The sequence below is a fragment of the Amia ocellicauda genome, chromosome 13 (assembly GCF_036373705.1).
Source record: "Amia ocellicauda isolate fAmiCal2 chromosome 13, fAmiCal2.hap1, whole genome shotgun sequence".
Lineage (NCBI taxonomy): Eukaryota > Metazoa > Chordata > Actinopteri > Amiiformes > Amiidae > Amia > Amia ocellicauda.
The window spans coordinates 25647740-25673165 of record NC_089862.1 but is presented as its reverse complement, the minus strand read 5'-3'; the positions used below and the strand labels follow the sequence as shown (position 1 = coordinate 25673165).

At 38.2% G+C, this 25426-nt stretch overlaps 2 protein-coding genes across 2 annotated transcripts in view; one reads left to right on the top strand and one right to left on the bottom strand.

Annotated features, from left to right (window-relative positions):
* Window positions 1-9038, top strand: part of ecpas (Ecm29 proteasome adaptor and scaffold) — a 32608-nt gene extending 23570 nt beyond the window's left edge. Inside the window, exons 31-49 of the mRNA XM_066720360.1 lie at window positions 27-106; window positions 369-474; window positions 872-919; window positions 1288-1406; window positions 2213-2363; window positions 2551-2616; window positions 2903-2992; window positions 3193-3259; window positions 3419-3510; window positions 3596-3662; window positions 3978-4169; window positions 4564-4775; window positions 5117-5160; window positions 5302-5494; window positions 6098-6251; window positions 6495-6600; window positions 6992-7080; window positions 7408-7479; window positions 8005-9038. Coding sequence (XP_066576457.1) covers window positions 27-106; window positions 369-474; window positions 872-919; window positions 1288-1406; window positions 2213-2363; window positions 2551-2616; window positions 2903-2992; window positions 3193-3259; window positions 3419-3510; window positions 3596-3662; window positions 3978-4169; window positions 4564-4775; window positions 5117-5160; window positions 5302-5494; window positions 6098-6251; window positions 6495-6600; window positions 6992-7080; window positions 7408-7479; window positions 8005-8144 — 2088 coding nt within the window. The 3' untranslated portion in view covers window positions 8145-9038. The remainder of the gene's footprint in view (window positions 1-26; window positions 107-368; window positions 475-871; window positions 920-1287; window positions 1407-2212; window positions 2364-2550; window positions 2617-2902; window positions 2993-3192; window positions 3260-3418; window positions 3511-3595; window positions 3663-3977; window positions 4170-4563; window positions 4776-5116; window positions 5161-5301; window positions 5495-6097; window positions 6252-6494; window positions 6601-6991; window positions 7081-7407; window positions 7480-8004) is intronic.
* Window positions 9039-9252: 214 nt separating this feature from the next.
* On the bottom strand, window positions 9253-20599 carry smc2 (structural maintenance of chromosomes 2). The gene is made up of 24 exons (XM_066720361.1): window positions 20149-20599; window positions 19425-19574; window positions 18843-18965; window positions 18569-18607; window positions 18300-18410; window positions 18161-18205; window positions 17829-18062; window positions 17450-17599; window positions 17070-17303; window positions 16596-16755; window positions 16381-16498; window positions 15807-15945; window positions 15310-15429; window positions 14833-15037; window positions 14049-14184; window positions 13771-13895; window positions 13324-13517; window positions 13085-13228; window positions 12681-12875; window positions 12017-12217; window positions 11410-11526; window positions 10447-10607; window positions 9945-10092; window positions 9253-9720 (listed from the first exon to the last, which is right to left on the bottom strand). The coding sequence occupies exons 1-24, from the start codon at window positions 20314-20316 to the stop codon at window positions 9544-9546; spliced, it is 3594 nt and encodes a 1197-aa protein (XP_066576458.1). The 5' UTR covers window positions 20317-20599; the 3' UTR covers window positions 9253-9543.
* Between the last annotated feature and the right edge of the window lie 4827 nt (window positions 20600-25426).

Here is a 25426-nt window from a genome sequence, read left to right as displayed (position 1 = left end):
AAACATGTCTTTACTTTTCTGTACAGGTTGATAAATATCTGAAAGATATTCTTCAGGATGTTATATCCAACCTCACAAGTAATATGTGGAGAGTCCGGGAATCAAGGTAAGGCAGCTTTGAGTTCCGTTTGGTTTGTTTTTTCATAATGTGTATATGGATTGACTTGTCTTAGGCTGGTATGCCTCATAGTGTGTATTTTACAGTTTCAAAATAATTAGCTCCATAAGGTGGAGACCACAGGGGCATTGTGGGCTTCATACATTTAGCATCATGTTAGGGTGTGAAATTCTCATCCTGAATTAACACCTGTATGGTTCATGGATTGGCGTGCTGACATGCTTACACTCCTGCATGCTGTCGTTTGCAGCTGCTTGGCTCTTAATGATTTAATACGTGGAAGACAACTGGATGACATCATTGACCAACTCCCTGAAATCTGGGAGACCTTGTTCAGGGTGCGGGATGACATCAAGGTAATATCCTTGTGTATGACGGCTGAGCATGCAGGGAACAAGTCCCAGGTGGAATCAAAACTACTGTTTTTCCTTTTTGTGTGTTTTTCTTATTACCCAGCTATACGCCTCAAAGATTATTTTGCCCCAGTTCCAGGAAATTCTATTGAAAACTCTGATGGAAAAGCTTGGAATCCGACAAAGAATATTCTTAGTATTGTTGAGAAGATGTTATATGTTATGGATGTTTTCCAGTCGGCATATCATAGTTATAAAACAATTTTTAATTAGTATTTCAGGTCATCTGTTTTTTTTCCATATCTGATGTCCACTTCATGCCTTTTGAAGATGAGTCATGCAAAGCTCTCCCCTCCCTGTCTTGGCACATCCTTCTAATCAATCTTTCTTGTGTCTACAGGAATCTGTCCGGAAGGCAGCTGATTTGACCCTGAAAACGCTTAGTAAGGTAAGTCCTTTCTCTCTTCTCTCTTCCTTCCCTGCTCTGTACACCATTCGGAGGTTCAGCCATGGCTGTCCGTGAGTGGATACAGTTAAGTCTGTTGACAACTTGAATCTACTTAATCTTGATGATATGTAATGTTATCACAAAATCACAATACAAATTCCTGAATTTAAGTTTCTAGAACATAACTAGCATATTTGTATCCTTTTCTGATACAGTGCAGATTCGCTGTTAGGTGTAATATACTTTTTTCAGTGTGAAACCTCTGGCCAGAAGCCATTTTCTAGCTCTGGCCAAATTGCTTGAACCCCATCAGACAGAACATGGCGTGTGTGTCCCGTGTAAGTGACAGGCTGTCGTCCCTGGTGTAGGTGTGTGTGCGGATGTGCGAGCCCTCCAGTGCCGCGGCGCAGCGGACAGTCGCGGTCCTCTTGCCCTGCCTGCTGGACAAGGGCATCCTGAGCAACGTGTCCGAGGTCCGAGCACTCAGGTACGATCTCATCTGCTGCCGAAAAGCAACCTGAATTAAAGAATGTTCAATAAATTCCTCCATATAATCAATTTTATTTATTGCGTACGTCACTTTAAAAGAAGGACGTTAATGTTTGCACTCTCCTTATGGCTACATGCATTTTAAATGGCGTTATTGCTTTCTTTTGGTTTCTGTGAACCTACTCAAGTATGGTGAATCTCGGCACAGAAAATGTTGGTTTGTTATCGTAAAGAGTAGTGTGTTTTGCAGTACCCAGGAGTATATGTATGGCTGGTAATCTTTATATGCTTATGTATTTATTGTGATTATTTATTCTTTATGGAAATTGATCAAACACTCGGGATTGACAGAAGTTTGGGTGGGCAGGGAACTTAAAACATGAATTGTGATTTATATTTATGAAATAGATTTTTGTATAATCTATGTGCTAATGATGATCTATGCAATTAATTTTGTTGATGACTACGAGTTGAAATTGCTCTATGTATGCCGTCTAGAGTTGTACTTCTTTACCACCTACCCTTGATGTAATGAAGTCTCATGTTATGGGGTTAGTCGGCACAGGGTGTAGTCAGGTGTCTTATATTTTTGTATATATCCTGGTAACCGTTTTGTTATATTATTCTTATATGGTTTATTCCATTTTATATATGATTAATTGTGGTAGGCTTTATCCTACCTGGCGCCCAACTATATAATATAATGCAAATTGTTGGCTTTTATTTGAATTGTGCTTAAAGTTCCCCCCCTCACTGCTGTGTACGCCAATGGAGTGTGGGTGTAATAATTCATTGTCTTTTCAGTATTCAGACCCTGGTGAAGATCAGCAAGAGTGCCGGCTGCCGGTTGAAGCCCCACGCCCCCAGACTGATTCCGGCTCTGCTGGAGTCCCTCAGCGTGCTGGAGCCGCAGGTCTTGAACTATCTGAGTCTACGAGCCACTGAGCAAGAAAAGGTAAGGGGGAGGTGTATATTATGCTCATGGTAATGGAATACAGAATCATGGATCACCTGTTACTAGGAATCAATTAAAACAGGAAATAATAATAAGCATTTTAGAAGCTGATAGGATAAATCCAGTTCTTGTAGCGAATCACTTTATATTAAAATAAAAAAGTATTGTCTTTAATTTCTTCCCTTAGACCGCAATGGAAACCGCAAGACTCAGTGCAGCCAAGTCTTCTCCTATGATGGAAACCATTAACATGGTAAGTCCCTTCTTCAGGACTCCTCATGCTTCTGCATTATGTTGCGTCTCTGCAACATTACTTTGTACGTCTTATTCTAATATGTAAATGTAGAATACAAGCATTCCCTTCCTCCCCCCCGCTTCTCTCGGTGGGCTACACTATTGAATACCCGCTGTCCCCAGTGTGGCACTCTGAGGCCTGATGATGCTCAGTATCTGTGCCTGACTGGATCAGATGCTCAGTGAGAGCCACAGTTTTCACAACCCATTTGTTACCATGGTTGACCATGTTTCATGTTTTTCAGTGCCTGCAACACTTGGATGTGTCAGTCCTAGGAGAGCTCATCCCAAGGCTGTGTGACCTTCTGAAGAGTGGAGTTGGTCTGGGCACAAAGGTGACTTGTCTTCCTTTTCTTTTTCTTTTTTTTTTTTTGTATTCCATCAAATTCCGTACCGATTTGGACTTGCCATTAGTCCCCACTCCTATCTGTTTCGTTGCCTATAGCAGACGAGATTTTTTGTTTTGCACCCTTAAATGGTTTTTGCACCAGTCAGTAGAAGTGTGAATTAAACCCATACTTTGTTTTGGTTTTAGGGAGGTTGTGCCAGTGTCATTGTTTCACTGACCATCCAATGCCCTCAGGACTTGACACCTTATACAGGTATGTAACTTTTAGTTATTGGCGTTCTTGTATACACATGTAAGTTTGAACATAATTATAAAAATTAAATGTTCTGTTATTTTATTCAAAAAGCAAATTGATATTGCTCTTTGGTAGTTTTCATTTAATTTGTTAATTGGTCTTCGTCTTTTGTGGCAGGCAAGTTGATGAGTGCGTTGCTGAATGGGTTAAATGACCGCAGCAGTGTTGTACAGAAATCGTTCGCTTTTGCCCTGGGACATTTAGTCCGGGTGAGTAAAAATAATGTCTTTGTTAGAGTTTAATTTCCTCTAATACAGGCCAGCATCAAAGTAATCAAACATTTGTATCTGACAGACTGCAAAGGACAGCAGTGTGGAGAAGCTTCTGCAGAAGCTCAATGACTGGTACCTGGAAAAAGAAGGTATGACCTCTCCTTCATTCAGGGTTCATGTATTGGATGGACTTTCTTCCTCTGAAATTGTACCACATTACTGTATACAGTTCAGAGTTTAATAAAAACTTTCACTGTGGAATGTCTTTGGGGATTTGAGATGTTACTTTAGGTGATGCCATGAAGGAAAGATGTATTTTACAAGATTACACAATCTTCATGTGGTAGCTAACATTCTGAGCAATGAACCTGAATACATGAACTCCTTAAGATATCAAACTGTTAGATTTTAAAAGTCCTGTATCAGTTTGTCAACATAGAAACCTTCTCTTTTCCCCTGTTCAGAGCCGATTTATAAGTCTTCATGTGCACTGACGGTGCATGCCATTGGGCACTACAGTCCGGATGTGCTGAAGAGCCACGCCAGCCAAGCCTTGCCCCTGGCCTTCCTGGGAATGCACGAGGTTTCTGATGAAGAGAAGGGGGAGAACGCGGACTCCAACCTCTGGTCGGAGGTCTGGCAGGACCATGTGCCTGGTATGGAGTTGTTATAAAACCGACTCATGATGAACTTGTATATATGATCGATTAGGTTATGGGATTTTTTTTTTTTTTTACACATTTTAAGGAAAATTAAATGGACTAAATCTGGACTATTGTGACAGAATTTCGTACACTGACATTCAGCATTAGCCATATGATATTTAGTTTACCTCTACTCATTCTAGGTGCAATTAAGAAACATTTCCTTTCAGGAAAGCCTTGGAAGACAATTTTTTTATTTTTCTTTTTATAGACCAGCCACAAAATATGTTCATGTTATATGGGAACTTACTGGGGTGGATTTGTGCTCTTCACACCTGTGCTAACATCGCTACAGGATGGATGTTACTTCATTGGCCCCCTGGTCACCCTCTTGCCTCTTTTCCAGGAAGCTTCGGTGGCATCCGACTGTACATGACCGAGCTGATTGCCATCACCCAGAAAGCACTGCAGTCCCAGTCCTGGAAGATGAAAGCCCAGGGAGCGGCTGCCATGGCATCTATCGCCAAGCAGCAGACGGGCTCCCTGGTGGCTCCTTACCTGGGCATGGTGTTGAGTGCCCTGCTGCAAGGCCTGTCTGGGAGAACGTGGGCTGGGAAGGTGAGGGAATGTGCCCACAACATCGTAGAGGGTGCAGCAATGCATACCTCCAGTGACAGCCTGTGCTTATCCCCCTGAAAACTGTGGTAGAGGTCCAAAAATGTAAAGATAACGTTTGAGACCGGAGGAAACCATATTAGCAGGAATCTGTACAGACCAACTTCAAAATCTAAAATTCTGATGGGGGAAAAAAATGTATATCTTCTGGTTACATTTTCCTCGATCTTTTGACTTTATTTTATGCATACATTTAAGACTTGCAACCATAAGTTGATTTGTTGTATGAAATCTTTATCCAGAAAAACGGTAAACATTTCATTATTTTTTGTTCTGTCTAACAGGAGGAATTACTGAAGGCTATTGGAACTGTGGTATCTGCATGCAGGTGAGCGTCTTTAAATTTAAACCAAATATGCAACATCCAGCTACAAATAAAGACAATGCACTGAATCATAAATGCATACATTGAAGTGAATCCCATAGCAATCTGGTACAATACTTAACAGTAGCCTTCCTCCCTGCTTAGTGGAGAGCTGAAGAAATCCGTGCCAGGCCAGCCCAGCATCCCCGAGATCATCGAGCTGGTGCTGAAAGAGTGCCGCAAAGACAACCTCGTGTACAAGATGGCGGCTCTGAAATGCTCTGCAGATGTCCTACACTCTGCCCAGGAGGACCGCTTCCAGGAGTTGGCAGACATTCTGATTCCTTTAATAAAAAAGGTAGAATAAATAGACTGGTGTGAAGGGAAGCGATTCCCCAAGAACGGCTAATCTGTGAGATTTTGTTATTAAAGGTCTAGGTGCAAACAACTGTGGGGTGAGCTAGTCCACTTCTGAGTTTTCAGCAGCTGGATGAAGCAGGATGTTTAGGTTTAAAATGCGCCTCTTATCAGCCTCCTTTTTAAGTATCTTTTTCTAGTCCTAGAGAAATGATCGATATATAGATACTGTACTTAATAATGCACAAGGTCATTAAAGAAGGTAAAGTGTGGGGTTAAAAGATAGCCTTGAAAACATTTGAATAATAAATAGACTCGACGCATGGCTGTACATTTTGATTTTTGCTGTATTTGACAGGTAGTAAAGAAGTAAATGTTTGTATATCTTAGCCAGTTTTAATGTTTTCAATTTTGATTAGTACCAGTGAGTGCAATGCAGATTATGTGTCTACAGCTAGTTTATTATGGTTGCTCTTGTTCAATACTATATACCAAAAACATTTTTAACAGAACACACATTATTATACGTGAAATATAAATACATTCTTGCAGAGTCTGCCAGTGAAGTGTGCAATGTGAGCTCATGCTCGTGCTGTAATTGCAGAACTCCCCGACCAGTGCGCTTTCCCAGAAGGAAAAGGAGGAGGAAGACGAGGAGGATGACATTGACGAGAAACGGAAGGAGTTGAAGACTGAGGCTTTGCTTTGTGCCTTTGAAACTCTTGGCAAGGCCTGGCCTAAAAACTCGGCAACACAGGGTACGAAGTGACCATTGCAGTGTATGGTGTGTCAGGAGTATGTGAGCTCATGCAGTAACAGACACTAACCAACTTTACTTTTTTATACATGTAATTAGCTTGCAATAACTAACCAGGACTAACGCATACTTTTTCCTAAATTAATCCCATTAAATAACTTCAGGAAGAACACTGTAATCAGCAGTGTGAGTGAGCTTTGTTGGCAGTGCTATGGTGATGCATTATCCCTTGTCTTTTGCTCAGAGCGGTACCAGTTGGAGCTGTGTCAGCTGATGTGTGAGAGACTGAAGCTCAGCACATGGAGGGTACAGCTTGGAGTTCTCCAGTCCATGAAGGCTTATTTCCAAGGGTAAGAGATGATGTCAAGAACAGGGTTACTGCTTTGAATTGGTATTGATTTATTTGAATAATCACATGTTCTATTTCTTGCTTGTATTCATATTTTCTATAAGATGGCTGTAGTTCTGTGGTGTCACAGAGGCACTTATTGCAGTAGAGATATTAATGAAAAGTAAACAAAGGTAATATTTGTATTCAAAACAAGCTTTTTAAAGCATCAGATCATATAGAGCATGAAGGTGTGACTTCTGTGATTTACTGTCATTTGCAGCTGCTGCGCTTCACCGTATTAATCATGTGAGATACGAGTCTGAACCCTCGTGTGCTGTTGATAACAACATGATTCATGCAGCCAGTTCAGCAAAATTGATGCCTTTTTTTGTTTTGTTTCTTCTCTCAAGGTTGATACTTTTGGAAAAGGACCAGCAAGATTCCCCTGCATTGACAGAAATATTGACAGAAAGTTGCACTGCAATCACATTTCCATTAGGTTTGCTGCCTTCGATTTGTCACACTTACATTTTACGTTTTAAACTGATGACTCACACATTTTCCTCCAAGAAAATGTCATCAGTCTTCACAGTAGTTACAAGGTTTCTTTGCATTAAATGTGATGAAATGAGGCGCATTGATTTAACTAAGATCTATAACGGGCTATTTTGTTGAAAGTGTTTACAGTTATTTAGGTTTTGATGCATGTGGAATCATGCTTGTGTAGGATTGAAATCTGTCAATTTAAATTGATTATTAAACACCAGTAACAAACATGTAACTGGTGTTGGGAGTTGCTTTGATTAACTGGTTCTTTTTTTGTTAGAAAACAAGAGCTATTCCTCTGTGAGGACTGAAGCCGTATCCATTGTGGAACTACTAATAAAGAGAGTGGATGGTGGGTATTTTATCGTCACAAGAAACTAATGTTATGTAGATTATCTTGTGGAAGGTCTGAGCTCTCCAAATCTGACCATCCTTTTCTGTATCTTCACTATACAGCACAGTGGGCATCTAAAGCATTTTTTATATTTGTTATGTAATGTGTAAATCAAAACCACTGACTCAGTAAATATGTAGATGGCTGCATTAGGGTTGAGGGGACATCCATGTGTCATTTTACTAGTAATGAAACCGAAGTGGGGAAAATGAGCTTGCATCTGGTGAGGCAGAGACGGAGGCAGGTAGCTCTTTCCTTCAGTGGTCTAATATATTATGTCACTATCAAGTTGAGTCATACAGATAAACAAGAATCCCATTAGAAAGCATTTTTAATAACGCCAATGCCAGGCTGCATAACTCTGCATAATGTGAGAACTAAACCTCACAAATAAAAGATATGTAATGGGAGTCATCCTTTTTTCTCTGGACATGAGGTCATAAGCAGCTGGAGTGATTGCTGTGTGTTTACTGACTATTCCAGAGAATGGACAGTGGGGAAGCTTGACCTCCAAGAGCAGAGATCAGCTGGTGAACTCCCTCACGCCCATGGGGTCGGACAGCAGACCGGAGCTGAGGGAGAGGGCTGCGGAGCTGCGGAAGCTGATCCAGAGGCACTCGTGAACTGGGATTCCATCATCCTTCCTTCTAGTCTTGACATGCAGATTCGCTTACTCTCCAAGACATGTGGCTGGCCAGTCTCCATTGCTACGTGCCCGATTTCAATGTTTTTGGGCTTTTTTCAGCTAAACTGCAGGCTCAAAAAGTTTTGCTATTAATATTTGATGTTCCCATGTATGTAAAAGAAAAAAAATTAAATGCTCAAGGCTGTTACCGTACGATGAATAAATGGCTTAGAATAGGAAGTTAATATTCCCTGGAACTTCCTACATCTGGAACCGTTTTAAAATAAAGCTGTGTTTTTGCAGATGAGGGGTTAGCTTGTTAGAGATTTAGAAGGTGAGGTGGACTATGGGTAATGAGTGCAACCACAGCCACGTCAGTTGCAGTGTCATTTACAGAGTTCAATGTGGTATATTCAATGAAGTATAACAACTCAGTTACAGTATTTTATACTCTGCATCCCACTGCAATTAAATTGACCATACCTATGAAAATAATTTTTAATCCTATGATAAAATGAAATGTTTAATTGTGGATCTAATTGCCATATTTAATAGTTATTGCACCATGTTCATTTTAAACACTGTATTGTGCCCACAATGGGCCCATGTTGCTGCTGCAGTTTGCCACTTTAACTGCTTTACTGTAGTGGAGAATTGGAAAAGGCCAGCTTTTTGGAAAAGTGATTTGTTCAGGAAAGATTTTAGTGCAATGTCTCTTGATAAATGATACTACTCCACTTGCATGTTTTAAAGGTGTGTCTATAATTGAATTTTCAAAACTAAAGTAACCATACCAAAGTTGGTAAATAGAAGAGGCATGCACTATCTTTTGAATTTCTTCTTGTGAATTTGTCCTAAACAAGATGTATGAATAAAATTGCTTTATTGTGAACCTATATGTGTATGTATTTTTGCTAGGGGAGAAGTATACAGTATTTCACTATTCATTAATTTATTTGTCCACTTAATCCAGTGAGAGGTATACGACTTACTGTAGTATATCAATGTAAGGTTTTATTTTAGAAAACCTACATATTATATAAAAGTGATATGATTTGAAATATTACTGACTATTACAAATTAAATAGTATTACAATGCTAAGTAGAACTTTGTCAAAGAAATTCAAAAACATTTATTAGAAACAATGCACAGAAAATAGCAGACAATGAGTTGTACAGATACATTTTAAAAGGTTTCAGTGATTATAAGTGAGAAAACCAGCTGACATGTTACACTTAAGCAAAGAGCCTCCATACTTCCCAACATTCAAATATAATTACACTGCAAATTAAAACAACAGGATGTGCAAAACATATAAGCGTTTCAGAAATAAGCTTATTTTATAAAACTGAAGGAACTTAAATTGGGTCATATGTCACAGAGAAGAGTTCAGTCCTCAATGCACCATCTTTTCCTTTTGTCTTGATTTTGATTTATCAGGCCGGTTTTGCCCGGTGGTGTTATTTTGACTCTGAGTGAACCTGGACACTGTTGAAACTCCGTCCACAAACTTGGTCTTGAATAGGACGTTGGCATTGGTGAACATACCATCCTTCAGGGAGACGACGATGAACTGGAAGAGAAACAGTCCATTTACAAATTAAACCCTTACTGCTGAATTTCAGACCTTAACAGGTAGAAACACTAATATAGATCTTAAATTCCAGTAACAGGATAGTCATGCTTTTTAATCTCTGGAACTAGATGTTAAATATTAATTGCATTTTCTCCAACCAGACTACGCAGATTCCTGAGTATGCAAGTGTGGGAAGGCCCCGGGCAGAGGACAGCACGTACCTGTGAGCGGGTGAAGTGGGTGCGCAGCATCTGCCCAATATTCTGCGTATGGGAGAGGTCCAGCGCTGCGTCCACCTCATCCAAGATGTAGATGGGTGCCGGGTTGAATAGCAGCATGGCCAGAATCAGGGACAAGGCCACGAGAGACCTGCAACACATCGGCAGTCACACATCTCTCTATGCATTTATCTTAAAATATGACATTTAAAACTTGCTTCAATTACTATACAAGTTAAAATGATAAAAAGACTATAGATTTTATTAATTGACTATGATAAGTACATTTTTGTTATCCATGGATAAGATTCAGTCAAATTAATATTCCTCTCTGCTAAGCAGTTGACCCCTATCAGGGGAAAGGGAACACATCAAGAATAGAGCATTAATCCAGTTTTGACTTTCCTGACATCCTTGATTGCTAGTTTTACTGTACATAGACTAGTTCAGCACTTCAGTCCATCTGTGGCACAGAAACCCATCTCAATTTCAAAAGGGAATTAACCTTTGACCCCCACTCAGCTCTGTGAGATTTTCCTTCCAGGTGTTTCCCAGCGCCACCTTGAACTCCAGGCCGTCCAGAACACTGCGGCCCTCTGGAGGCTCCAGCTTGGCATCGGACCCCGGGAGTAGGGTCGAGAAGATGGAGCCGAAGTCTTTGTTCACCTGGTAACATCCACACAATAACACTTCACTTCACCAAGGAAACGTCTGCACACTGACCTCACCAACACAAGGTAGTACTCTCTGATAGGGCAGTCACTTCACAGGCATTTCTGAGTCATCCCCTTTAAACAGTTTAATGCATCAAACGTGCGGCTTGTCAAATATTTGTTCATTAGGACGTTAATTTCCTGCCTCTTTTCCTCCATTTGCAGTCTAGACATGGTTTTCATTACCAAGGATGTTAATGAGAAAAGCAGATTCTGACAATCATGCGTGTCTTGGATTTGGCATAATTCAGTTACAAAAATTAAATTCATTGCATCCTACACAACAATGTAATTTATTATTTTGTAAAGCAAAAGATTTTATCTTCCTGGTGGAAAAAGTATTTTCAATATTTTTTTTTTAACAGGTATTTTCAATAATGCATGAATGGTTGTCAAAACTAGCCATCTGACATAATATATTATTACATTAATATAATGCATTGAAGAGTGTAGAGACCTCACAGGGAAATGTATTTATCTTCATGCATGCAGGACAATACATTTGAAAAACAATGTTCTTGGGTTCATAACACTTAACATAATTTTGTCCAATATTGCCAGTTCAGTTTTAAGCAGTTTGTTAGTAGCATAAGGACAGTGTTAATCTTTTTTCCAACCTAGAGACTTGCACAGGCTGTACTGAAAGATACGTCTCAGAAGGCAAATGCAACAATTGAAGGGTTCTGGAACTCTTATCACCGAGTCAAAAGTGCTTAAAAATGTCAGCTGTGGTAGTTTACAGAAGCAATCCTTACCTTTTGCCATGCAACATTAAGTGCTTCATTTTTTTTCTGGTCCAGTTCTTCTATGGTTTTCAGAATTTTAGACTTGTCGTTTTCAACAATTCGTTTCTTCTTCATCAGATCATTGTACTAGTATAGAGAAGTAAAGAATGTCAAACTCTTGCTCTAAGAAGGGCAAGATAATGTCACTCATTTCTGCAAGCTATGCATTCCCCTTGAGCTAATGTTCACAAGCAGGACACTTAAAACTCCTATGCACTGAATATGTAGCTGATGAATGGTCACATCCACTCTGAAGCTAATGTGGTGCTTACAATAACTTAAAACTATCAAATGCATTTACGGGTATGTTTTCAATAAATAATATGTGCATTAGACTAAATAATGTGTCACATTAATGAATAAAATACATAAATATGTCTTAAGCAACCATGTTTTTGACCTTGTCCTCTACAGAAGTATTCAGATGTAATTCTAGAAGCTGCAAGGTTCACAATGGTGCATGTGGCGTTCAGAAAACGTACAGCAGAACCTACTAGAATGTCAAATCATGACACTAGGGTAGCGGTGTCAGTGCCGAAGCACTGTAAACCCAAGAACCCTACACAAAGCACATTACCTTCTCCTCGACTTGACTGAGCATGTTCATTGCTCTCATGCTGACATTTCTTTCCAGCTTCTCCTTTGACTCCTGGAGTTTTTTAAGTCGCTGAGCAGTCTCCTTGGGATTGTTAGCTTTGAAATCATAGGCAGTGTTGGGCTGCCCAAAGAGATGCTTCTCAGATGAAATCCACTCATTATCAGACAGCATCTTCGTTAACTGTCCAGGAAAAAAACAAAAACTAATACATCTTTGAAAACACTGGTGAAAATCTGGTACATTTATATCCTAGCATTTCCAAAGCAAAGAAAAAACACTTTGGCCTCATTAAGCCAAAAGGTTAATTTTATACTTTTTGTGATGGACCGGCACTACAGTTCATAGTTTCAAGAAGAGAACAATCCTATTTCAAATATTTATTATACCCACCTATGAATAAACAAAGAAACTAAAATGGGAATTAAGAATTCTCAAATTCACCAAAACAAATTTTGACCAAATCTGAAGTTCATTAAAGAAAATTAGCGTCAATGCATTCAAAACAGACCTTCATCAAATTACCAAGAAACAAACTAAACACCATTTTTACATTTCATTTAAGGTAAAAAAAAAAAAAAAAAATAGAAAACTGAGTCAGTTAAATGCCAACAAGCACTGACAGGAAAGCACCCATGTGACCTACTCTGGCAGAGGCGTCGGCACTCTCCTTCTTGTGCTTGTTGATGTTGTGTTCCAGCTCCTTGATTTTAAGCTGGGACTCGTTGTTCTGTTCTCTCATCTTGGACGCCTCAGCAGATTTGCCTTCGATCTCTTTGTTTTGAACCATAATGATCTCATTCTGTTTGGCAAGGTCATCTTGTGCCTTCTTCACTGCTTCCTATAACCAAAAGCAATTCACATGGGAACCTGTTGTCAATTACGAGCTTATGCAGCAAGCGAAGTTCTGGCTGACAGCGGTCTGTCTTCGCACGGCAGCTGAGCTGTAACGGCTGGAGTAACTCACACCACCGCCGCCCTAGATGAAGACAGCCGTGCAGTGTGGGTTACAATCAGTGATTTAAGGTTAGGTGCCAAGTGTGGGCTTACCTTGTTACTGGAGACATCAGAGGCCATGCTGTCTATCTGCTCCTGAATGGATTTGATCGCCTCGTCCACAGCGTCGATCTGCTGCTGATATCCAACCTGCTCTCTCTTCATCTGCTCCAGTTCCAGGGACAATGCGTCCGTTTCCTGGAAGAGACAAAAGTGTTTAATTTCACTCTAGAAAGTGTGGAAGTGTGGAAAAGTCCTAATAAATTGCTAAATGTGTAACATTAAGGTTCCACCTGTTGCTTCTCTTTCATTTTCTTGTTAAAAGCATCCGCTTTGTTTTTTGCTGCATTGAGTTTCTGTTGGGCCTCTTTCAGCTCCTTCTCCCGCTCTGCCTTGGCGTTTTTCATCTTGCTCTCCAGCACTTTGTACTTCTCCTCAGCCTTCTTCTGGATCTCTTTGGTCTTTTCAAGTATCTCTTGGCTTTCCTCTGGAATAAACAAAGACCAGAGCTAAGAAAACAGCGAGCACAATAATCGCTTCCACTCTTCTTGTCAATTTGATTTTATTGTGGTTGTTTCCAAAACATTTGTGTATGTGTATAAATATGAATGTAAAGGGCTTTGGGATCCTTCGGAATGAAAGGTGCTATATAAATCCAAAATATTATCGTCCAATGAATGAGATGAACATTATAGAATACATACAAAAAATGTATACAATGAACAAAGTATATGCAGTACCAATAGTCTTTCTCAGAGTGTCAAGCTCTTCCTGCTGCTTGTGGTAAGTGCTCTGCTGAAGCTTGGTCTGCAAAATCTCGGCTTCCTCACACTTCATGTCCAGCTGCTGTTTCAACTGTCGGTATCTGAAACAGGGATTTTATGGGGTTTATGATGGTGCACACAACACAGTAAAACCCATTGTATGAAGTGTAGATCATTCTAGCTGTCTGTTTACATATTATCTCAAAGGTCACTTTGATGTTTTAGGAGAGCAGTTAGTTTTACAACACACTTACTTCTCTGCAATTCCCTTCAAGCTGCTCAGTTCCTTCTCTACTGCCTGCAGCTCTGCTTCTTTGGTTGCCAAATCATCCTGAACATCCTTCAACTCCTGCAGCTTGGACAGGACTGAGGCCGTCTGAGTCCGGGCTCCTGGGAGAGAGAGAGCGCGAGAGCGTTTGGCTTCAGTATCCCAGGCATCCTGATGCGTTAAAAACACAAATTTATTTTGCATTGCTGATATCAGCAATTACTGTATAAACCACACTGGAGGAAAATCGTGCTACATTTGCTTATTCGCAACACACACCAAAAACTTTCCTACATTCAAAATAATGGTTACCAATTATAAGCAATACATATGTTTTACAGTAGTTTAAGATACTGTATATATATTTTAGGACAGAATCATTACACTTCCACTAGAAAAAGATTGGATCCCAGGGGGAGTAAGTTTCCTGTCCAAGTGATGTGACATTGTTGTAATTCATACAGTGCTAACGAAAAGGAACAAACCTGTAAGGGAGAGGGAGGCCTCTTAAAGCTAATACAAATGCTTAATAATAAACAAGTTGCTTCTAAGCTCTGGTATTCAAAAACCCATTATACAAATTCATATGAAAACAGCTCATTAGGTGACAAGAAATTCTCCAATCAAATCACTGTAAACATCTTGTCTATGTATTTTACTTGATTGTTGAGACAAAATGGGTTATTAGCAACTAATCAATCTCCCAAAAGCTAAGGGCTACAGACAAGCCCAGCCCCCAGTGACATTTCTTAAATACTTAAAGTAGTTACCTCCACTCAGAGTTCCTTGGGGATCAAAGACATCTCCACCGAGAGTGACAGTTTTTGTCATGATGCGTTTATCAAAAGTCACTTTCTTGGCGTTGTCTAAACAATCGCAAACCATTGTGGATCCAAAGACATACTCCATTGCTTTCCGAAGGTCTGACTCATAGCCCACCAAGGACAGAGCAGTGTGAACATTGTCAGCTCCGACCTGAAAAAGGCACCCCAGGACAATTATAACCCACCCGTTGCATTCAAGTCAAAATCACAGTGGCATGTTAAAATTATGAAGCATAATTTAGCCTCAGAATTAACAGATTAATAACAGTGTAGCAAGATGGGTTCTGGATACAATGATTGTCAAGGGTCACAATTATTTTACACAATTTTAAAATCCCAAACTACAGCTCTACCTATGTATTTAACTTTACGAACTTTAACTTTAGAACAAGGAAAACCTTGAACCAGTTTGGTAATACTCACCAAACTCTTCGCAGTCTTTACAACACCATCGTTCAGACACCTGGCTGAAATTTTGTTCAGTGGAATGATGGTGTACCTTCGTTTGAGTTCACCTTTCTCCAGGATCTTCTTTCCCGTCACCTATAACATTCAGTTAAACAGAACAAGAATCTAGTCTCCATTTGCTATGACTTCTTCAAACCGAGAGGCATTATTTACATTTAAGTATTATTAAAAAATAAGAATAAAGCAAAATAAAAGATCTGCAAGAGTTTTTCAAGTATACTCTTCCAGTTATACTGGTTATTTACTTAGCAGACACCAAATTCCAGAGTGATTTATCATTTTTACAATATAATCCATTTATTTTTGCATACAATTACCCATGTATACAGCTGAGTTTTAACTCCAGTAATTGAAGTACCTTGCTCAAGGTAAAGGGTATTATTTTAAATAATCGATCAAACAACTCAAAGCATATATGAAGTATTCTTCAGTCAATCAATAGCAGTACTCACCTCTGTATCCACCACCACATTATAGAGGCGCCCTCCAGCCACTACTTCCAGAGCGGTGGCAGTAGAGGGATCTTTGACAGAAATCAGGTTGGCGACAAGCCCTTTCACACGGCTACTGTCCCAGTTCTTTTCTGGGTTTCTGTAACAAGCAGAAATATAGTCTCATGCCACGTAGCATACGGACATCTGTGCTGTTGGTGGTATTGGCATCAATATTTGTGGGGATTTTGAGAGAAATAAGCCTAAAAATATCAACTTTGTAATCAACTAATATAAAATATATAAAATTTAAAAATGCTCCCAGCACTGATTTAAGAAGTACATCTGCAGTACAAACATACATTCAGATGAATACATGAACAAAAAACCTTGCTAGTTTCTTTCCCTCTAGACTTATTTTAAATAAACAGAAACAGCTGCTATTTTCACTTGAGCACTTTAGACCTGATTGCAAAATAAATTAAATTGGTTTCAGTACAAATATATTTTCTTGTGGACTTTGTCCTTTTAAAAAAACAGTGTGAACAGGATTTCTCTATTCCAATAAACAGAACAACAAATAAATAATACTCACGTGTAATCAAATCTTAAATTTGGGAACCTAGCCATCAAGGACTCATAAGTCTCCCTCAGTTTATTAACCTCACGGGATATCTGCCTCCTTTTCTCAATAAGATTCTCTTCCTTTCCGTCTTAAAAAAAAAAAATAATAAAAGATGGATATTTCGCCAAACTACACATTAAAAACTTGAATCTCAGACTACATTAAAGTTCACTTAATTTTCCAACCTTCATAGTTTAGCTTATTCATCTCAGCTTCCAACTTCTCTTTGCACTTTTTCACAGCTTCAAAGGCATCCTGGTCCTTTTTGTATCCACCATCCATCTTTTTAACTTCAGCCTGCTTGGTCTTCAGCTCTTGCTGGGCATGTTTCAGTTTCATTTGGGCCTAAAGTAAAAAAAAATAAACGTAAACCAAGAACAGTGTTAACTTTATTATTTATTCCCCTTAACAGTAGGGAAACCTGCATTTATCAGATGATGGCAGGTAGCACTAGAATAAGATGCTAAATTAAAGCTTGTTCTTTGTATATGTAGGAGAGCAAGTCAAAATATTTTAAGAATGTTCATAAATAGCTAACACATGCAGTGAAAAAGTTATACTCGTAGATGAACACATGCACAGTAGAGCTGGATTATTTGAACTGAAGCACTTTATCAAGGCTCACTGACTCCTCCCAAGAGAAGCAGTGCCAGTCTCACCTGCTTGGCCTCAGTATCTGCCTTGCTCGTGTCATTTTTGCATGTCATCATCTGGCCGGCCAGTGTGGCTGCCTCTCCATCCTCGTTGCTGGACAGTCCTGTCGAGACACTGTTGAAATGTTGCTGGGCGGCAGCCAGGGCCTCGTTGTCCTTCTGTCCTTCCTCCTGAATGGCCTTGAGCTTATCGGTTATTTTCTTCACCTCATTCTCCTTTGCTGCCAAGACCTTACGATCCTGAGGGAGGAATGAACAGTCACAGACACTGCCAAAGCTCTCAATAGAAAATATTCTCTATTTGGAAGGTAATTTACCAAATTAACCTTCAAGATATCACGGTTAAGCTGTTTCAGTTAATAAAATGTTTTAGTTCAGTCTCCTACCTCCTCCATGATTTTAACCAGCTCTTTTCGCTTCTTCTCCTCCCCCTTCAGGTTCTGTTTCTTCAGATCCAGAGTGCTCTGGGCTTTGGCATCCACCTTCTGTACATCAGATAGGGCATCTTCTAGGGACCTCAAGATGCCTCCAACATCCTGCAGTAACAATCACAGTACAGAAAGAACAGTACTTGACATTTACAGAAGATAAGGTCTGCATTCCAATATGCCTACTGAAACTCACATAGATTGAGCATGTTGCCTCATCTAAAATACAAATGTCTGCACTCCATAAAAACATTGAAAGTCATTTCTACCAAAGTCACCCAGGTTCCTCTTAATAATTAAATAAGCCTTCCTGAAGCAAAGCACACATTCACGGTACCTTATCTCTTTTTTTCTCCAGATCAGCAATTTCTTGAGAGAGCTCCTTCACTTTATTCTCATTTTCTGTCATGTTCTCCTGCAGCTTCGTGATGTTGTCCTGCATCTCCTTCAAGTCTTCAGATGATTTAAGCTTGGTCTCCTCAGCACAAACAAACTGATAGGCCACATACAGACGACTGAAATGCTCCAGCTCTCTCATCACCTTCTGGTAAGCCAAGTAGGACGATCTTTCCTACAGGACAAAGATTTAATAAGACTTTAAGCTTAACAGAAGGGAACATACATTTAAAGAACATTTTCTGTATCCCCTAATTGCCTGCATTAATTTACCTTCTTTAGTTTCTCCAAGGTTGGTGTGATCTCTTCTTGTAGAATCTGAAGAAAAACAAAAATGCAATCATTAAAAAGATCACTGCTACAACCCACCTACATTTCTAAAAAAATGTGCACTGTAAGGCTAACCACATACTGTCTGGATTTCCTTGAGCTTGACCTCCTTCTTTTCAATAGTTTTCTGTGCACTGAGCTTCTTGCACTCATACATCCTGGTTCCAGCTGCCTCTTCAATCATTGCCAGGATCTGAAGATGTACACAAATGGTCAAGAGACAGAAAAGGCTATCTGCTTCCTCAAACAGCTTGAACACTATGTTCCTGTAGAAGCATCAATCCCTGATAGCAAGGTTTTCATTTGTGCATGGATATAAGCACATGAAAAAACATACTGAGAAAGTCTTACCTCAGGTGGCTTCATGTTTAGAACCTTAGTAATTCTCCCCTGAAACATTAAAAATAAATACAAATACCTGAGTTATTTTGAATTTACAAAAATATCAAAACAAAATGTTAAAAGAACAAGTTACAGGGTTATGACAAGTAATGCCTACTTCCCCACATGATGCTATATACCTGTAATTTTTATTTCATTGTTAACATCCTAATGAGTTTCAATCAGTTTTAGGATCCTTCTTAAGAAGCAGAAATGACAGTTGATTCATAGCTTCAAGTCTTACCTGCATGATGAGAAAGTGGGGGTTGTTGACATTGAGGCCAACTGAACAAAATAAGTCCTGCACACGGGTGTTATTGGCATTTACTCCATTGATAAGGTACTTGTTTCTCCCGCCAATAACCACCTTTGGGTGGGGGAATAAAAAAGATGCTGATTGAAAAAACAGGCTGACAACTCCACAGAAGACATCATAACATGCTCAGCACTAATACTGCCAACAACAACAAAACATGCACAACTTAAAAAAGGTTTTACATAGCTAGTCTATATATTCTTCATGCAAAACTGAAAATCAGTTTCACTCAGTTGCTTCCCCCAAGCATAAAGTTGGAGATATAAATACAAGCATTATTGTTTATTTAATCCAAAGAGAGATGATGATAAAAATAATTATACATTAAATTACATCTAGTTCTACCTTACTATTTTCTATATTTTTAAGATGTTTGCTTTAAGTAGACAATATAAACACACTTCTAAGAATATAATGAATAATTGCATTTTTGTGAATGAAGGCAAATATCAAATATCAAAACTCATGACTAGCTGCTATGGGTTTATTAAAATGACAAGACAGACACACCTGTCTGGTGACGGTGATCTCGTCGTGTGTCTCAAATCCCAGAGGACTCTGCTTCTTGTCAGAGTTGTCAAAGGTAATGGAAACCGTGGCTTTTGTGATCCCAGCTTGGCCATTTTTGTAGACCAAGTCCTGAAGATTAGATGCTCGGACCTAAATGAAAAATGGCCAGTATTACATGAAACTAACCTCCTTAGACTGAAGTGGGAAGAATAGCGTACTATAGAGGCGGAAATCGCCAATTATAAGCGACAACATGTCAGTCTAGTGTGAATGCAAACTAATATGTAAGCAATTCTTATTTGGAAGAGCTATGTTCTTGACCTGCCCATCACTCACACCAAAAACAAATCTGAACTGAGATTTATAAAGCCATGCACCTTTTCAGTAGTCTACATAACGAGTTTTTAATTCTGTATCTTTTCGACTGACCAGCCACACCAATATAGAACATGCACACACTATCGTACTACAAATACGTTAATACAGTTAGTAGGTGTATGTAGACTGGCTTGCCGGGAGAAAGATATTGAACGTGTTTGGCAATTGTTAAACATATTTCCACACGTGTCATGAATCCACGGTGTTTGCAGCTATAAAATAGGCTACATAAAATAAAGCGAATCTGCTCAAAAAAAGCAAACACAGGGGTTAGTGCCGATGTAAAAATGCAGAAACGATCTGAACAATGGAGGTCCGTGTGGCGTCCCGTGTGGTGGCCGGTTACCTGGGTCAGGTTGGAGATGCCCAGCAGGAAGCAGATGGAGTCGAGGATGTTGGACTTGCCGCTGCCGTTGAGCCCGGTGATGGCGTTAAACAACGGGTCAAACCCGCAGATCTCCGTCCGGTGGGCGTAAGACTTGAACCCTTCCACGATTATAGATTTGATGTACATCTTTCACTCCAAGATCCCAACTCTCTCGGTAATGTTAAACACACGTCTCCCGGCAGTTTTTAGATTTTGTTGTTGTTGCTGGGGTACAAGAAAGGCACTTTGTTATACACAACAGGTTACAAAAAATAATGCACCGTAAACAACACCAATATCCCTGATATTTCCTTTTCTGATTTGGTGTACTTGAATTTTGGCGCCAGGCACTGGCCGTTTGTTTCTTGTCTGCCTTAGTTCGCCTGAAATATCTTGAAAAGGATTTGCTTGCGGGCGTCCTGTTTTCCCTCTTCCCCAGAGCATATAAAATGCGTCAAACTGTATTTTTAGGAAAACAAAAGTGCAACTCATTATATTGTGCTTATATATTGTAATATAAAAAAATAAACAGTCAGGCATAAAGTGGACACCTAACCAAAACTCTTACTGCGCATGATTGCGATGACGTCAAAACATGTCCGCAGTGGATGCCGCTTATTGGTTGTTTTGGAGATGTTTTGATCTCATGCTTTTGACGTAGCATTAAGGAACACAGAAAAACATTCAATACTGAATCGATGCTCACTACACGTGTTACTGCCACCTCGTATTGGGGTGTAAATCACAATATCACCTTAGAGTTTTATCACTGCGGTTATATAATAAAAGGTAGAAATGGTTATTATGTATCTCTTAGCAGACGCCCTTATCCGAAGCGACTTACAGTTTACACAAGAAACACCTAAAGCATTACTAGAGTGCAGTCTTACATCCTAGTACAGTGAGCTAATAAGTGACCATAATACAGTTATGCCCCAGACTGTCCAAAAGGGAGGGGAAGAGATGGGAGAAGTCGCAGTGAAACAACAGAGCTGCTAACAATGTAAAAATACGCAGCCGGCAGATTGACATGCAGTCCCGCCCCTTGCAGAATGTGATTGACGCTAGAGTGAAAAGCCTACCAAAATGAAATACTAATCAATTAATTAATTAAAAATAAAAATTAATACATGCATTTTAATTGTATTTAATTATTTTGCCACAGAATATCATCCATATAATATGTGTGTAAAGCCATGTTGGCCTATATACTAATGTTATTTCACTTTTATTATTTTACATTGTTCCACGACCCTCACCAGCGGAAAATTAATACTACTAGTATTAGTATTTAGTATCATATAGGATTTTTAAAAATAAATCAAATTACAGTGCAGCGCTAAGTGGAGATAATGCAATTATCCACAGTGTGGCAGCAGTACTTTACTGATAAAGCTCTCATCTTGTATTGCATTGAAAAACAGGCTTATTTTAAAATGACCTTTTATGGACTTCAGTGAACTCGGGGGAAAAGACATGAATTGTTGTAGACATTATCTTTTTTTTAACTGTCAGGAGGGGTAATCTTAAAATGATCCTTGATAATGTGAGTAATAACTGTGAGGGAAATAGCATGTCACTGCATTTCAATTAATTAAAAAAGGTTATTTGGTATGTCAAAACTGATCATTATTTAATGTTATAGGCAATTGTTCTCAAGAAACATTAGCTTAAAATGACCTGGGGGCATCAGAGTGCTGTATTGTGAATGCAAAACAGACCATGTAATAGATTTGGAAGGAAATATTTAGAAATTTAAGTAATTAAGGTAAACATCAATGTAAATGTATGTCTGGTACAACTCATGCACATCTACTTTTTAGTTTTGATATACTATTTTCTAATTTCAAGTACCTATAAACAGAAACACCTCAGTTGCAACTGCAATTATGAATAACATTCATAAACTTACACTTGCATTGTATTTGTATTGTATGTTTGTCCCTTACTTTCAGGAAATGTCCCACATGATGTGACAAGCAATGCAGAGCCATCTATTCGCCAAAACATGCAAAACTAATTATGCATTTTTGAATTGTTATTAAAAATGGTCTCCTCAAAGCTGCAATGCAAGTTTGTATTGTATTAGGAGTTAAATGTAATTTATATTCAGATGCATGCCATACTACACTTTGACTTTGTCTTTGTCTTATTTGCCTAGTATTGACATGTTATAGGAATTATGATTTAAAAGCTGCTTAACTAGTCTTGGGGGCTAATTCCACTGTGTGATCAGTTCAGCTTGTATAAGGAATACTTTTTTCAGTTCACAGAGTTTTCGATTGGAATCAATGAAAAAAAGTGTCAGTTGACTGTCCCTTACGACATTCCCAGAATGTAATAATTTAAGTTTACAACACAATGTATTCCTACCACTACTACACTTATTGATTAATTCATACGTGTACAGCTTAACATACAAATAATACTGTATAATCTATGTATACCATACCTTTAAATTGCACTGACTAGAGAAAGAGTTCCTTTTTATGTAATTGCATAACATGTTCTCATCTTCAGCCAAATCTACTGAGCGTAAAGTATTGGATTAAATTCATTATCTTATTAAATTAAGGGATGATTCATTCAAATAATTGCATGTATATCTTATTAAATTAAGGGATGATTCATTCAAATAATTGCATGTATATCTTGGTTTAACATCTTGGATTTCACTCACTGTAGCATAAAACTATTTAATTGTTGCCAACAAAATATGGTTTGGAGCTATGCTGTGTGGGCAGCAGTTCTGGGCCCACCAACTCCCACTAAAACATATTTGCTAAGCATTAATATCACTTTCTTTATCTGGTGTCATATTAAAGGATATGTTCAATTCATGCTTGCCTCAAATTACATTGTTTATATGATTTCCAAACAGTACCTGTTGTGACACGAGAGCTCAGTAATGTAATTTCACTTCTGGTTGTCAAAATGAAATGGACCAAGATGATGCAGGTTCATTCAGCTTGTGAATATCTATTTGAGGGCATCCTCTATGGGAAAACATGTTTGTTCACCTCTTCAATTAAAATAGACAAATATATAAGTTGTGTAATGAAACATTAATTTAAAAAAACATTTGAAAATCAGTGATGCTGGTTTGTACCTAGTGGTGATGCTAATATTAAAATGAAAAAACAAAACAATAGATTAGATAGATAGATAGATAGATAAAGTAAGAGTCCTAAAATGGGAGCATTGACCTGTCCTAATTCAAATAGTGCTAGAATACTTATTCTGTGAATCCTTTTTTCACTTTTGCATCCTTATTTGTAATATATTTGTTATCACATTAAACAGTTATGTTAGTAAGAGTTTTGGCTAGTGTCTATTGAAACATGTACTTAAACAACCATTTGCACTTCACCAAGTCACAGCTGTAATAAATACACTTTATAAAAGGAATGTATTGAATTGTTTCCAGAATACTTAGTGAAGTTTACCATTTACAAAATCCTTATAAAGTATTGCTGATTTTATAAGTATCATCAAACTCAATTATAATCTCCAGAGAAAAAATAACATAATGAAAATGACCGGCTATTTCCATTTCTGTATGGTTGACCTGCCTAGCATTCATTTGAATTTTGTTCAAAAGTTACAAGGTTTTATTCTTGTCTGGCCTGACTGTATGACCATTAAAACAATGTTTTCAGTGGTATTGTCTGCTTAAAATAGAAAATAATCTCAAAAAGGACATTATAGAATTGAAAAAAGCAAAACCCTTTATGTCTGTTGATTTGCTGAAGTTCCCAAGTGACACCTACATTTATTTTCATACATGTTTGCAACAGTATCACTGAAGGATCATATTTTATAACCCATTATGTATTTCTTTGTTTATTTATTTGTTTCAGTTTTCTATTCTTTTAGCATCTTTAGTAACTGAAGCACCCTCAATATTGCAAACACTGTTTTTTACTTGTTTGTTTTTTAGTAGAGGCCAACCCTGGTTGGTAATGAACAACAAAGAAAGGAAAAGAGTAATAAATTAGAAATAAGCAAAAGGGTTAAAATGTAACGCATTTATGGTTACATTACATCTTTGAAATGATAATCCTCTTGAGTGTTGAACATATGGTGAAGAGAAGAGAAGAAGGCAAATAAAGTGTTGGAAATAGTCTTCTTCCTTAAGACATACAAAAATGGGTTACTGTTGTACATGTTTCTAATATATATTAAAAAAAAGAATTATGAAATAGTAGGTTTATAATTAATACAGTTTATCTCTAAAGGTACATATGTTAAAATATATGCTTTAACCACGGAAATTCCCATTAATAGGCATGCACAATCATGATAATTATGTTTTAATTGTTAGTGACAGAATCATTAATAACCCACATTAACAAATGCCAATGTTGTGACATAATGGGATCCATTGAGTCAAAGAGTGTTATAATTATTCCAGAGTTTACACATTGCTGCCTTGTTAGAGATGTGGAGACCAACCAAAAAATCTTAAATATACTGACGCTTAGTTTTTAAGATTAACAGTTAAAACTTTGAGGTTTTAACTTCAGTAGCTTTGTGCAAACAGTATATATGGTTACAATGAATACATTATTATGTTCGGAATTGATACATTCATTGCAGTTGCATGGTTATTTAATAGTTCATTTGGGCACAACTGAAAGCATTTTTCAGGAAAATATCACTGCAGGTGAAAAAAAAAAACAAGCAAAGCCATACCCTATTAGAGTTCCTGAAACTTATTAATTTCATCATCTATACTATGTCTGGGGTATGTACTTATTTAATCAGGCTTGTTGCATATCTCCTGAAGATATTTAAATTGTTACTAAAATCTCTCAGGAAATGTCACAATTCTAATTATTTTAATTATCTGCACAGTTAACTGTTACACTGTTTCCAGGATTTTTTTCTTATTGAATAACCACACAAAATATGGAATAGAGCAAAAATAAATACAAAGTCTAATTACCACTTGTATTAATGCTCACACAGGATGAAAGACTTATGTTGATTGATTTCAAGCAGGGATAAGCATCATAACATTTAATTGCATAACTAAAAACATTGTGGTTTGCAACTGCCCAGTGAATACATGGGTGTAGTGATTCAATTGAACATTGCCTGCACGGTAGAATTTCCAGTGTTTCACAATTCAAAATAGATATGGCGCTTTCCTTCCTCTTACACAGTTAATCACTCCACTTACAATAAAGATAAAATAGCTAAGCATTTTTGTTGTAGCAATATCCCACAAAGTTTTTTTTTTTTTTTTTTTTTG